This window comes from Martes martes, assembly GCF_963455335.1.
Source record: "Martes martes genome assembly, chromosome: 10".
Lineage (NCBI taxonomy): Eukaryota > Metazoa > Chordata > Mammalia > Carnivora > Mustelidae > Martes > Martes martes.
In genome coordinates this window covers 16,161,438-16,176,603 of record NC_137898.1, presented here as the reverse complement: position 1 = coordinate 16,176,603, position 15,166 = coordinate 16,161,438, and the positions used below count along the sequence as shown (strand labels likewise).

The window sequence follows — 15,166 nt, the reverse complement described above, 5'->3', positions numbered from 1 at the left end:
TCACTTCCGTCTCCGTGGCCTCTGGCCATGCTCCGAGCCCACCCAGCCTGTGACTGGCACAAGGTAACCCTGGGCTGAGAGCTCACTCCTCAGCTCTGTCGCTGTAGCTGGCTTCCCCGCTCTAATACCTGCAAGCTCTGCAGCACTCAGACACCCCTGGTCCTTCTGTGACCCCACCGGACCTGCGGTTATGCTGACCCCGCCTGGGTCTCCCCCCGGTTTAGCCTCTGGAGCGATGTCTCCCAGTGGAGCAGACTTTTAAAAGTCCCGATTTTGTGCTCCGTCGCTCCGCCGCTTGCTGGGAGCCGGCCCCTCCCCCCGGGGTCTATCTTCCCGTCGCTTTGGATTCACTTCTCCGCAGGTCCTACCTTTCAGAAAGTGATTGATTTTTCTGTTTCTAGAATTATTGCTCTTATTCTCTTCGATTTCCCGTTGGATTTGTAGGTGTTCAATTTGGTTAGATAAGCTATCTAGCTGATCTCCTGCTACCCGATGTCGTCTCAGCCTGCTACTTCTCTGCCATCTCCCACAATCCCTGGATATCTAGGTCTTAACCAAATGGGATAAAATGCTAAAGCATTGGTTGCTGGAACTAGATTTGTCCTTTTGAAATCTTTTGGTAAACATGTTTTGTGCTTAACTGATTCATAAATTTGCCTTCTAAAAATTCTGTTATAACAGTTCACAGTTGGTTAATATTTAGTATTCATTAGAGTTTGAGATGTTTCTAAGAAAATGTAAATGTTTTTCTCTTCACCTGCTCAGAATTGTAAATGAGATCTCTGACTCATAAGGCTTTCCCTTAATATGCTAAGTTACTCGGGAAGTGTTGCTAAACAAATGATAATCCTTGGAATACATTTGGGTAAATTCTGTAACTACTCTAGAGGTTCTATACATTTCCTAAAGTTTTAATGTTTTGATAAGGTCATCACTTGATATTTAACAATATCTATTCTTAGTTTTTGTCATTTGTAATTGTTTTAATTCTCTTGTAACATGAATTCCGCCTTAAAGGAAATTCATATGGAGATTTTCAATACAAATACAGGTCTTTGATATGTTAAAATCCTGGAACTGATACGGGTAAAAATTTCCAGAAGTAAGAGCTACATTCAAACTAAACCAGAATTAGTAACATGGGACTAGATGAACTGAAAGATTGTAATATTATGTCTCTTGATGTTTTGTCTTATTTTAAACAATTACTGGTTCTGTAATGTTTACTCTTCCAGACTAGGGAAACTTTTTCTTAAGTTATCTGTAACTTACAGAAGTGTAAAAATATTCACTTGTAAACAAATCAAGGCATTCAACTTTTCTCCCTATCTGAACTCTCCAAAACTCAAAAGGTCTCAGTAAGTATTCTCTCTTCCATGACAATCAGTCATTTGCATAAGTTCAATAAGAATCTGTTCTCCTTGTAACAGGACACCATTGGAAACACTGGTTATTTTACCAAGGCTTTGACTGGAATGTCATATTTGAAAAAGACTCAGATATGACCAGACAGCTTAAAAGAACTAAGGTTGACTTTATGAAACCTGGAGCCATACAGCCCCTTGTAACTGTTGGCCTGATACCTTGCTTACAGAGTTCCCAGCAGCCTCACCAGGTGAGTAAAGAATGTAACTTCCTGGCAGGTGCAGGAACCTGGGGATACATTGGGGACCTCATGAAGAGGAATTCACCCAAATTGACAGGTATTGCAGGCATGTCTGATGACAAGTACTTGGCTTGGCTTCTGACCTGGAGAGGCTATTACAAGTTCAACTTAGAGATTCCTTATAAAAAGTTCCAGCAAAACAGATTGTAAAAGATCTATATATTCACTCACTGTTCTTGCTGAGCTTATGTAAATAATTAGGCCAAGTATGTTAAAACTGGACTTGTTTTTCAAATAAATTAGTCCTGATTTAGCTATCTCTGGAAATGAGGGTTATTTTAGAGAGAAAAATTTTGTTTCAGTAACACACCTTTATGGATATTAAGTTCTAGATTTTGTTGTTTTTAAATGTTTGTTTACCTAAGCTAGACAACTTGAGGTAAACTTCAAAGAAGTTGAAAATCACATCTGCTATTGTTAAGGCATTTACTCCCACAATTGACACCCGGACCCATACTAGGAACTACTGGGGTGTTTATTCCTGGAATGAAGTTTTTAGATATAAACAACAATATGGCTACCCGGGTAATATGGAGTCGCTCAGGCTAAGTAGGCCCTCATAGTTAAACAGGTTTTAACATTAAATCTACCCTAACATCACTCATCTAATAACTCTCATGAGATAAATGACTAAAGCCTCAAGCCCATCTATATGACTTATAAAAATGTGGGCTTTATTTTTCAAATTGTAACCACATACGCACTGGCCACTGTAAAATGCCTGTGGGAGATTTTCCCTCAGGTCCTTCTTGTGCTTTTAATTCAAGGTATTCCCAGTAACACTTTCCTGAAAGCTTCTTTTGTATGGAAGATTCACAGGAGAGTCAGGGACATTCCACATGTGTTTGCTATTTTATAACACAGGCACAGAAATTAAAATAAAACCAAAACAGCCTGAAGGATCACCCTGACATTCCAAAGAGATTTAAAATCTCACAGAAGTGAGCATCCTGATTACTATGTATGTATGTGTGCATGTGTATAATATAATGTATGTTTATATATTAATGTATGTATATAAACATAAATATGTATGGTTATGGGGAGGAAATAACTGGGATACTTAACAATTTATTTTACATAAAAATTCGATCTTATTGAATCCTTATCTTTAAGTTTACATTCTTCTGGAATAAATTTTCTTGTTGGTTATCTTTAAGAGAGGTCATTCAGGATATTCAAGATAAAATCTTGATAATTTGAGGGCAAAGGGAAGGTTTAAAGCTATTATTTATGAGAGGGTATTTAAGCAAAATGAATAAAGTATGAGCTTCCAAATCACATTGAAAATGTCTAGATACAGACTGCCCCCTCGTACTTGTGTAACCTTGGCTTCAAATTTCCTTATTTGCAAAACAGGGTCAATAGTACAACAATATACCTCATCAGGACATAGCATAGTTAAAATAGTTGTTAATGAAAAGCATTTACTAAAGTGTCTAGAATATATTATTACGTACCATTTGGTTTTTAAACATTTTAGTATAAATGTGTCACATGATTGAGCCATAAGTTTCAATTTCACATTTTTTTCTTTATTATAGATTGATAAAATTAATTTTATTACTTGACAGAGAGAGACACAGTGAGAGAGGGAACACAAGCAGGGGGAGTGGGAGAGGGAGGAGCAGGCTTTCAACTGAGCAGGGAGCCCAGTGTGGGGCTCTATCCCAGGACTCTGGGTCATGATCTCAGCCAAAGGCAGAGAGCCCAGTGTAGGGCTCTAGCCCAGGACTCTGGGATCATGACCTGAGCCAAAGGCAGAAGTTTAAGGACTGAGCCACCCAGGTGCCCTGGATGTAATAAATAGTTTTAAAAAGCCAGAAGAATCAGGGCATCTGGGTGGCTCAGCCAGTTCAGGATCTGACTCTTACTTTCCATGCAAGTCACAATCTCAGGGTCTTGAAATCAAGCCCTGGGCAGGCTCTGCATTCAGTGTGGAGTCTGCTTGAGATTCTCTTTCTCTTCTCCCTCTGCCCCTTCCCCTGCCTCTGCTTGTGTATTCTCTCTCTCTCTCCCTCTCTCTAAAATAAATAAATGAATGAATGAATAAATATTTTTAAAAAGCCAGAAAAAACGTGTCAGATTGTCCTTGATGGATTTTCACACTATCCATAGATTCTCATGTACTCAGTCATAATTTCCAACTCCAAATAAGCTAATGAAATTTCTTTTCCTTTTAACCTATAGTTAATATGTGTATGCAGTGAATTCCTCATGGATATTTCTCAAGTGATTTAAAATCTAAGGAGACGTCCTTGAGAGAAATTCTTTAAATTAAAAAAAAATATGTAAAAATGTGGACTCTAAATTTTCTCTAAAAACCCTGTTCATACATATATACATTGTGTGTGTGTGAGAGAGAGAGACAGAGACAGAGAGAGAGAGAGAGAGAAAGAGAGGGAGAGAAGAGAAACAGTATTTTTATTTATTGGATTAAATAATGACCACAAGGAAAATGATTCAAATATCAACAGAGGATATTTATGCATATGGCAACATTCCCAGGGAATTCTATGCTCACTGCATTGTAGGTTTTTTTTTTTTTTTTCCTATATGGGCTTATGTTTTCCCAACTAATGTTCAGTCACTGTAAACTGAGCAATATTGGATCAAATGTTGAGAGATGTTGAGTCTTAACCAGGATTTGAACTTGTTACAGTTTTGTTCTACAATTTTATGAAAAGTTGTTTGTAAATTCATATATATCCTCTAACGGATCATAATCTGCCATATAAACAAGGACTAAGTTTCAATAGTCTCAGTTTATATGTAAATAAATATATTGTTAAGCTTTGTTTTATTAACCCAGAACAAACTTATACTAACATCACTTTTTTTCTTTGAATTCAACGTATGTCTAACACGGGTTCTCCAACTATCCCATAGTGGAAGAATATAAAATCCACAGGTAAAGCCAATGAACTGATGGAAGTACTGATAACTATCTTCTTATACAACGACTTGTTCCTTTCCATTTCAGGAAGGACTCTTCTTCAGACTTAATCATATCAGAATCATAAGCATCTATATTTTATATCCCTAAATAAACTTTATTTTGCCCTTGAAACAGGACAGACAGATCCCATATGATTGGTTCCATACCAGCTGAAGAAAGAGGATCAGGGAGAATGAATTTTCCTGCGCTAACAAGAGAAAGGTAACAAGACATAAGAGCTTGGAGGCTCACCTTCATGATCATTAGACTAGAAATCTGTCCATTAAATCATCCATTTCCTTCAGTGGCACCATTAAAAAAATTCATTGACATTAAGTATTTTGGGCAAATTATGTCCACTGTGGCACACATTTGGTTACAGGTAAAAGGTGATGGCTCAACCTAGTCACTCTCTGCTCTGAGGTCGACTGCATCTAAGTGGCTATGCTGCTTAACGGCATGGTTAAACAGGCAGGACATTTTTTAATCACCTTGGGTTCTTCAATATGTCAATAGAAGATAACTAGCTCTCCACAGTGCTTCTAGCATTTTAAACAGCAACCTCAAACTGTGTCTTTAAAATGATTAGAAAAAAGGGAAAGCTTGTATATAATAATAAGCTGCTATAACAGACTGGGCATCTTATAATCAGATTCCAGATTGTGTCCCAGTTCTTTTTTCCCTGCCTCTCCATGTTCTGAATCTTGACCAAACCTGTCAAAAAGAAGACTTACTGAAACTATTACCAACTAATTGTCAACTAATCTCTGCTTTGATTCAGAGCCTTTATTTTGTCCTTATTTCAAGAATATACCTTTAGTTCTACTGGGTATATGGAAAATTTTGTGTGATTGGGATATTATATATAAGTTCCTAAATGTCCATTAACTGATGAATAGATAAAGAATATGTGGCCTGTATGTACAGTGGAATATTAGTCATTAAAATTAATGAAATCTTGCCATTTGTAGCAATGTGGATGGAGCTAGAGTATATTATGGTAAGTGAAATAAGTCAGCCAGAAAAAGACAAATACCATATGATCTCACCCCTTTGTGGAATTTAAGAAACAAAACAGATGAACATAGGGGAAGGGGAAAAAGAGAGAGAGGGAAGCAAACCATAAGAGACTTTTTTCCTACTGAGAACAAAATGAGGGTTGATGGAGGGAAGTTGGAGGGAGATGGGCTAGATGGATGGGTAATTGGTATTAAGGAGCACACTTGTGATGAGCACTGAGTGTTGTATGATAAGAAATGAATCACTAGATTCTGTACCTGAAACCAATTTTATCATCTATGTCAACCAACTAGAATTGGTGGGTTTTATGAAGGGCGTGCATTGCATGGAGCACTGGGTGTGGCACATAAAGAATTAATTCTGGAACACTGAAAAGAAATTTAAAAGATTGAAATAAAAAAGAAATATGACAACCACATGCAACAAACACAAATAAATGATATGTAGCATAGAGAAGGGATGAGACTTGTTTAAAGTCATACAGGTAGTTAATGGCAGAGATGGAGTAAGACCCTATCTCCTAAGATGGTGGAAAACAGCTGCAAGTCCATTGTTCAGTAGGTAATGTGGCATAAATGTTAAGAGAATGGAAATAGCATCTGATACAGGTTCATATCTTAGGTTGCTACTTAATGCCTTAATGATTTAGTGGAATTAACTGAAGCAATCTATCTTTCTGTTTCCCCATATGTGAAAAGAGTATCAGAATAGTAACCATTGGGTTGCTAAGAATTAAGTGCATGTAAAATGTTTACAATAGTTTCAGACATAAAACATGTGTTTATTAAATATAATTTAAAATATAATGATGCCTTTGATCTGAAAGAATTTTTTTTAAAGATTTCAATTATTTGATAGAGAGATACCCAGCCAGAGAGGGAACACAAGCAGGGGATGTGAGAGGGAGAAGCAGGCTTCCTACTGAGTGGGGAGCTTGATGTGGGGCTCAATCCCAGGATCGTAGGATCGTGACCAGATATGAAGACAGATGCTTACTGACTGAGCCACACAGGCACCCCTGATCTGAAAGGATTTGAAAGATTGTTACAAAGTCTCTATAATCTACATCTTTTTTTTTCAATATATAAATATTACAAAACTTTAAAAAGCTATTAAAGATGTCATATGTTCTTTATTATTTCAGATAAATTATGTTTCTTTTGTGTCTCTGGAATCACCTCAACCACATGGAAAATCAGAACAATGTCACAGAATTTCTCTTCATGGGACTGTGGGGAAATAAGCAACTAAAACTACTATTCTTTCTCTTGTTCCTGCTTTGTTATTTGGTAATCTTAATGGGAAATTTTATCATCTTACTCACGATCATCTGCAGCCATCTAATCGAACAACCAATGTACTATTTTCTCTGTCACCTTTCCCTCATGGATCTCTGCTACACCTCCACGGTGGTCCCCAGGCTAATCAGGGACTTGATCGCAGCAAGAAAAAACATTTCCTATAACAACTGTATGGCCCAGCTCTTCACTGTCCACTTGCTGGGGGGCGTGGAGATATTCATCTTGGTGTCCATGGCATTAGACCGCTACGTTGCCATTGTCAAGCCCCTGCACTACATGGTCCTCATGAACCGGCAGAGGTGTAACACATTGGTCTTCATGGCCTGGGGTGTGGGTTTTTGGCACTCGGTCGCTCTACTGCTGGTTGTACTCCATTTACCTTTCTGTGGTCCTAATCAGATCGATCACTACATATGTGATGTGAAGCCTCTTTTAAAACTGGTGTGCAAAGACATTCATGTTGTTAATATCTTAATGACTGCAAACACAGGAATGGTGGTGGTTGCTGTCTTTCTTGTCCTGGTAGCTTCTTACATTCTCATATTATACAATCTTAGGACACACTCCTCTGTAGGGAGATGCAAAGCTCTTTCAACCTGCAGCTCTCATGTAATGGTGGTCATTTTATTCTTTGTGCCTTGTATCTATGTTTATGTTCTACCTGCCGGGAGTGAGAACAAGGATAAGGAAGTCTCTGTGTTTTACACTGTGATTGCCCCCATGCTGAATCCTCTCATCTATACCCTGAGAAACATGGAAATGAGAATCGCCATGGGTAAGGTGTGGCCTAAAATGGCACATTCAAAATTCCTGTAGGGGCACCTGGGTGGTTCACTTCGCTCAGGTCATGATCTCAGGGTCATGGGATCAAGCCTTGCATAGGACTCTCTACTCAGCAAGGAGCCTGCTTCTCCCTCTGACACTCCCCCTGCTTGTGTTCTCTCTGTCAAATAAATAAATAAAATCTTTAAAAAAAATTCAGGTAAAGATGATATTTATTTTACTTCTGACCTTGTGTTCCCAGAGCACTTATTATTTGAGATGTTGTAGAAGATATATAGCTTTCTTTGGGGAGTTGGACTAAATGATGTCTAACATTTTAAGAGTCAAAGAAACAAGTAACTGTAGTTCAGGTTGCACTCTGCATGCTAAAGTTTCCATCTAGTGGCAGATGTGGTTGAATGGGTTTGAGGAATGCTGGAAATCTCTTTCTAAAACACATGCCTAATCATAGCACAGCCCTCTCCAAAAATATAGATGGAACCCTATTTTCCTTAAATAAAATCCAAACTTCTCTGTTGTTCATCAAAATTGGTCCTGGACAAATTCGCTAATCTCAGAAGGCATTACATTGGAAGAAATTATGGTGTTACAATGACAGGTTGGGGGTTCAGGGATAGCTGGGTGATTACTGACTCTGGTACATTTTCATCTCCGGGTCTTGGCAATTTACTTTAATTATATATGCGTTCTCATTTTTCACATATCTATGAAGTGCATAATATTGTACTTTATAAAGTTGTAGCAGTACTTTGGCTAACACATGTGAAGATTTTGCTAGGACATATGGCTACTGGAAACACGTTATATATCTTTCCTCTTCCCTTACCTTTCTTCATTTTTTTTTTCCCTTTGCTAGGATGCTTTCAACCAACTACTCAAAAGTCCACATTCTTCAAACATACTCTAAAGTCTGTCAGCTCTATGACTGTTTCTTCTATCTTTCCTGCTTAAAATGCTGCCCCCACTATGCGTTAGTGTTCATGTCTTAAATCTAAGTCACACTCCTGACATTTTCTTTTTCCAGAAGTTTTGCCAATTCATGGATAGACCAGAAGTATTTCTGATTTTTCTCTGTTCTTTTGTTGTTATAAAACTGTACATTTACTCTTTTTAAAATAATCCTCTGCCCCATAGTAGTATTTTTTCTTCTGTTTTCCTGGTTTGAGTCAACTCAGTCAAAGATGCACTATATCTTTATTTTCTTTTATCCATTTTTTAGCAATGAACCCACACAAATTAAGAAATAAACAATTAATGAATTAAAGTCAAATAATCTATCTTCTCTTTTTATTGACTTTATAGTTTGTTCTCACATATCCAGAACTTCCCCTTACACTAAGAATTATCATGAATTAGTAATAAAATATGAAATGTCAGAAAGGTTAAAAATTCAACCTACATTTCATGTAGCTATCAGGGAACGAATGAAAAGTGGCAGACTCTCAGCCACCTAGTGTGTCTTTTTAATTATTTTCTGCATTTAGAGGTGCTACTATTTTAATTTTCTTTTACCCCTTGTATTTTGAATCAGATAACCCAGTCAGCTCTGTGTTTTGGTTCCCACTTGGGTAGACATTTCTCTCTGCCAAAGCACTTGCCTCTTCTCAGCAGGATGACTGTATTGTTTCCACACACAGTTTTCTCAATTAAATTACTTCTACTCCACAGCCAAGAAGGAGTCTAGGTAAAACCATAAATGAGATAATGCTTGTCTTTCATGTTAGGAAAAGTTTCTTTTTGCATTTCTGATCTTAAAACTTTTCACAAATCTAGCTAATTACTTTTTTTTTTTTTTTCCCTTCATGGGTCTATGAAAACCTATGGAATATCAAGGGAAAACATTCTGCCTATTTCATAAGAAATTAAGTCTGTCTAGTATAGTTTGGTTTGACCTGGTTTAACCTATTAATTTTCCAAAAAAATATATTTGGATTATTTTTAAAAGTATAGAATCATAATACTTGTTCCTTGTAGGTGTCATCATTTTTGTCTCTATGTGTGTGGTATGTTGGGTTTTGAGGGTTTTCAGGATGGGTCAAAGGAAATATTCTTCCCATCAAAAAGAATGCTATACAACAAAACAAAAATCTTTTCTGATTTGTTTTCTTTTCTCAAGAATCTGTAAAATATTTTTTGGCCAAAAAAAAATAAAAATATTCTAAAGTAGGTCCACCAAAAATATATTGAACCTGAATAAGTGATCCACTTGTAAGTTGTTCTCTCTAGAATTCACTTTCCAGCCTATAGAACAATACCTAATATCTTCAAAAATACCTGAAATCTCAGTTTTGTAAATAAGTTCATACAACCCATAAAACAAATGGTTTTAGAAGAGAATTAGAAAAGAAGAAAAATATAACAAAATCAATTCTCAGAAGAGTGAGTTAATATGAACTGAGAGAAATACAGGGATTGAGGTGATAAGTAAGGTACTTGTACACATCTCTCAGGCATATCCTGATATGTTTGTGTGTGTTATTGGTAGACTTATGACCAACTATCTCCTGTGTATTGACACAAGGTCTGAGTGAAGCTCGGTCAAAAACACGCATTATGTAGAAATGGACAACCAGTAAAACACAGAGTTCTGATGTCCATCATTCTGAAATAGTAGAATCTCTTATTTCCTCAGGGTTACTACACTTTCCAAGAAGGAGGCAAGTAGTAAATATATAAAAACCAGCTCCTTTCACCCATAGAAGGCACACAGTTCTTTTCCTTATTCTTATTTAGTAGCTCTTTGGGCAAATCTTTTTAACTTCTAGAGGACTGTATTCTTATTGGAACCAGAGAACTAACATTACTTAACTCACAGGATGCACTATTGGGAGATGCAATGATACAATAAACTTAAAACACAAAATAATGTCTTGATAAATTGATTATTATTATTATTATTATTATTATTATTCTGTATCTGATAAGATTCTATAATATTTAATCTCCTTAAGTTTAACTGTATAAAGAAATTTTTTTAAAAGATTATATTTATTTATTTAACAGAGAGATCACAAGTAGGCAGAGAGGCAGGCAGAGAGAGAAGGGAAAGTAGGTTCTCCACTGAGCAGGGAGCCCTACATGGTGCTTGATCCCAGGACCCTGAGATCATGACCTGAGCTGAAGGCAGAGACCAAACCCACTGAACCACCCAGGTGTCCCTAGGAAATTTTTTATATACCGATTTGTGTATGATGGAACATCTGTTCCCTGAACATCAATGTGTACATTTCTGGCTGAACCAAATAACCCATACAAATGAACTTACATTGGCCCAGGACAAATGGTAAACAGAATTGCTGGGCATTGAATACTGATTTCTCCTCATATTTTATTATATTCTCACTTAATGATATAACATTTTTTACCCTAGTATGTATATCAAGAATGGATTATTTATTCTTTTATCTTTCCTTTTCTTCTGTCCTCCATTCCTCACCCATCTATTTCATCACTGTTAGTCCCTAGCAATAAATAACTCTGGTTTCAGTCTTGATGGTGGGTCACTATTTTATTGATCTATCTACTCTACCCATGAAGGTTACTCTAGATAGTTATACATATTAAACTGTATTGCATGTGTTTGTTTCTTTTTGTCTTTCTCCATTTCAGAGTTTTCTGAGGCTAATATAAAAGGAATTTCCAAAACGAAGCAAGCAAGCCTACTTAAGAGAGTTTTGTTTTCGTTTTTGTTTTTGTTTTTAATAGGATCAGGAGTTCATAACTGAGAAAGAATTTATGCATGGCCCCATTAGAGAACCCATGAAGATTTCTGAAACTTTCAGAAAGTTGCAAGCCCCATCCTGGACTTAACATCCTCCTTGCCATGACACCTGAATGATTGCATCTTTTACTTCTAAAGGAGCTCCAGACTCTCATTTGCATATTACCCCAACCAATCCAAGTAACCCTAATTCCAATTTCTGTTTTACATAGAGGACCTGAATGAGAATTACACTCATAGCCTTTCACCTGTATAACTCTGTTTCTCTTTGATTTCCTGGAAACACAATTTAGGTTTCTACCTGAATCTGTATCTCTCAGTTAGTCATTTTAATTGCCCAAGTAAATGTATGTTTTTGTTTTCAGTGAATGCTATCTTAACCAGCACTACCCTAATGCTATTCCATGCTGTATTATTTAAATTCAGAAAGCAAGATGAGTGCAAGTCAGGCAGAATTTCGGAATTGCTCTGAGTAGAACATTATGGAGCCGCCTGAGAAAGTGCTTGACACAAGCCAACACAAAGATGAGAAGTAAAGTTGGGGCACCTGGGTGGCTCAGTGGGTTAAAGCCTCTGCCTTCGGCTCAGGTCGTGATCCCAGGGTCCTGGGATCGAGCCCCACATTGGGCTCTCTGCTCAGCGGGAAGCCTGCTTCCCTTCCTCTCTCTCTGCCTGCCTCTCTGCCTACTTCTGATCTCTGTCTGTCAAATAAATAAATAAAAATCTTTAAAAAAAAAAAAAGATGAGAAGTAAAGTTATATCCAGAAATTGCCCACAGGCCCCTGAGTCAATACCATGGAGAGCAACACAGAGGCCTTCAGTGAAGATCTGTTCAGAAATGCCTCTGGGAATATAATTTCTTAGTTTCAAAGACCTATTAATTCTTGTGTTGTCGTATGTTATATTCTGCTCTTCTGAATCAATTTTCCTTCGGCAATTGGTATAAAATACCTAAATGTATTAAAGTGTATATTTGTTTTTGCAAGAATTTCAAAATACTTAATATTTTTCCTTCCTTCCTTCTTTTTCTTTCTTTCTCTCTTTCTTTCTTTCTCTCTTTCTTTCTTTCTTTCTTTCTTTCTTTCTTTCTTTCTCTCTTTCTTAAAATCCACTTATTACATCCCTGATGGTTCAATGGATATTAAGTTCTACTCCCCTTGCAAATATATAAAGTGTTCTAAGACATGTTGAGATTCTCAAAATAATTTTAGAGAATTAACCTAAATATGCTTGAATAATTGGTTTGTAAATGTCTGCATTTTATTTTATCTTTAGATACTGAAAAGAATCAGCAGAGTGAGTACCTCAGGAGGGTGCTCTCCTGATTTCACCTAAAGCCAATCTTACAGACACTGAGATCTAATGATCCATGAATTAACCATGCCACTTGCATTGGAGAATGCTCCACCAACTGTGCTTTGGGGTGGTTATATGCTATTTAAATTTATTCCACTTAATTCCATCCTTAAACCATATTTTCTCTAGCAGCATAAGATAACGTGATTACTACAAAATAATTTTACTAACTATAGTCTTATTGTGCATTATTCATGAGTGGAATTCCTCTTGAGAACAAAAACGGTTGAGTTGAACTTAATGAATTTTTAAGTTTCGGTGAAATTTATTGAGTCTCTTTTTGGTGCTTTTTTATTTTCCATTATATTCTTATGAAGGAATAGCCCAATTTATGATTGCATGTCCCAATGATGAGTAATTGTCTACCTTTCAAAAAACTGTCATTCTAAAATGGACTAGATTTATCTGATTGAATTATTGGAACTATCATGGGCCATATTCTGATATCGTTAAGAGAAAATCTGAACTGATGGTCGAAACTCTACCTTAACTTTAAGAGCAATTATTCTTATTATCTAAATAGCACAATCAATACACAATGCAGAATTTTTATGCAATGCAACCAAAGAAATAAAATAATAGTTTGATTGTATTTTATAGTGCAGGGAAATTACAGGCCAGTGATTAGTATTAAGTCCCCAATGACAAACAATTTTTAGATTAATTTTTATTCTTTTTACTACCAGATTGCTCCAAACTGCAATTTATCATGGTCAACCTCATTAATATATATTGTGACGTTTTGTTTTTTTTGTTTTGTTTAGTTTTTTTTTTCCTTGTTGGGTTGGTTACAGGTGTGTACATGGCAATCTCAGAGACTGCTGACTTGAAAAAGTAAAAGGAAGCTAATATGTGGCTTTGAACTATGTACAAAACTGGGGCATTCCACATTAGCTTTGGTATTCTTCATTATAGTCTGAATTATATAATAATTTATGGATTCTATAAATGTGGACTATGAAGTTTTAAGCAGTTAACAATAATCTCAACATTCATAAATGGTATGGAAAGGGAGAAAGTTAATTTTGTTTACTGAGTTCTTTTTAAATATTATTGGTGTATAGGAAAGGAAGGCGTTAAACAACGTTAATGTGAAAACTGGGTATTGTCTTTGCTTAACCTGGGTAACTGACTTCTCATTGAACATTGGCCAGATTATTCAGATTTTAAACACTATTCATCTATTTTAAATAACCATAATTAAAGGGGAATAAAGCATATATGAGGACACATTTTACTTAATATCAAACCTCTGACCACTGGAAGTATTTAGGTGAATTGTTTTCCTTTTATATTTAGATCATTATTGCTATCAAAAAAACAACTGGAAGCAAAACAGTTCCCCGTTCAGTTATTATACTTCTCCATGTTTCTATATCATTCTTGTTCCATGATCCCAACCAGAGAATGCATAAATGTCTTCCTTTCATCACTTACAATTTCAATTACTTGACAAACTGAGAAAATATGGCCAAGGATATATTACATGTTTCAATCCTAATAAATCTGTCACGGACTGCATTCACATATCCCTTTTACTTCAGCTAACACCAGTAATTATAATAGCATTTCCCCTCAGATATCAGGATGAGAGTTTAAGAGCTATTATGGGTGAATCATCAGTGATAATCTAGAAAATGAGTCAGAATCCTACCAGAAGGATGGCACATTGCTATAACTGATGAAAAATTATTTCAAAATGATTTGGAATCAAGAATGCTGGACCACATATTTATATTAACTGCAAAATATATCCCTCAAAGTAGTCATAAACGTAGATTAGGTGATCGGTAATCTGGCATCTCATACACTTTTTTTTTAAATAAATGAGATGAGAATTCAAAATACATTTTCTCACTGCTTGTCTGCAGGTCACCCTATCATCTCATACTGCCCACAAGCATGGGCTGAAGCTCTGGACTGAGTGGGAATCAAGATATCTGTCCTCCACATGATATTACATATTGATGCTGAACCACCTAGATTATCTTGATCTCCATCTCTTTTATTGGAAACCCAGGGTTTGGATATATAGGTGATGTCCACTCTAAGTTGTTTATCTAACAATTAACTTTGAGTCAATTTGCTTTAGGCAAACACATCTCTCTGTAAACGGTATGCCATCTCCTAAATTAGGAATCAGCACTGGCTGCAATAAGGTAAGGAGAAAATTGATCAATGAATCATAAAAGTATTAACCTCTATTTAAGTAGCATTCGCTGTTGAACACTGTGAACTGATAATTATGTTTGCTTTGTTAAAAACAAGAGAGAGGCGAGGAAGTCTGATACTGGTACCAAAGTCATAGTAGAAACAGATGGACTTTTTTCCTTCTTGAAGAAATTAGAGTTGAATGATAAATTAAAACAGAATGAGTTTCT

General features: G+C 36.2%; 1 protein-coding gene across 1 annotated transcript; it reads left to right on the top strand.

Moving 5' to 3' along the window:
• Window positions 1-6,811: 6,811 nt before the first annotated feature.
• On the top strand, window positions 6,812-7,741 carry LOC308351604 (olfactory receptor 4P4-like; the record flags this gene model as incomplete). Its single annotated transcript, XM_080817401.1, has 1 exon — window positions 6,812-7,741. The coding sequence occupies one exon, from the start codon at window positions 6,812-6,814 to the stop codon at window positions 7,739-7,741; it is 930 nt and encodes a 309-aa protein (XP_080673527.1).
• Between the last annotated feature and the right edge of the window lie 7,425 nt (window positions 7,742-15,166).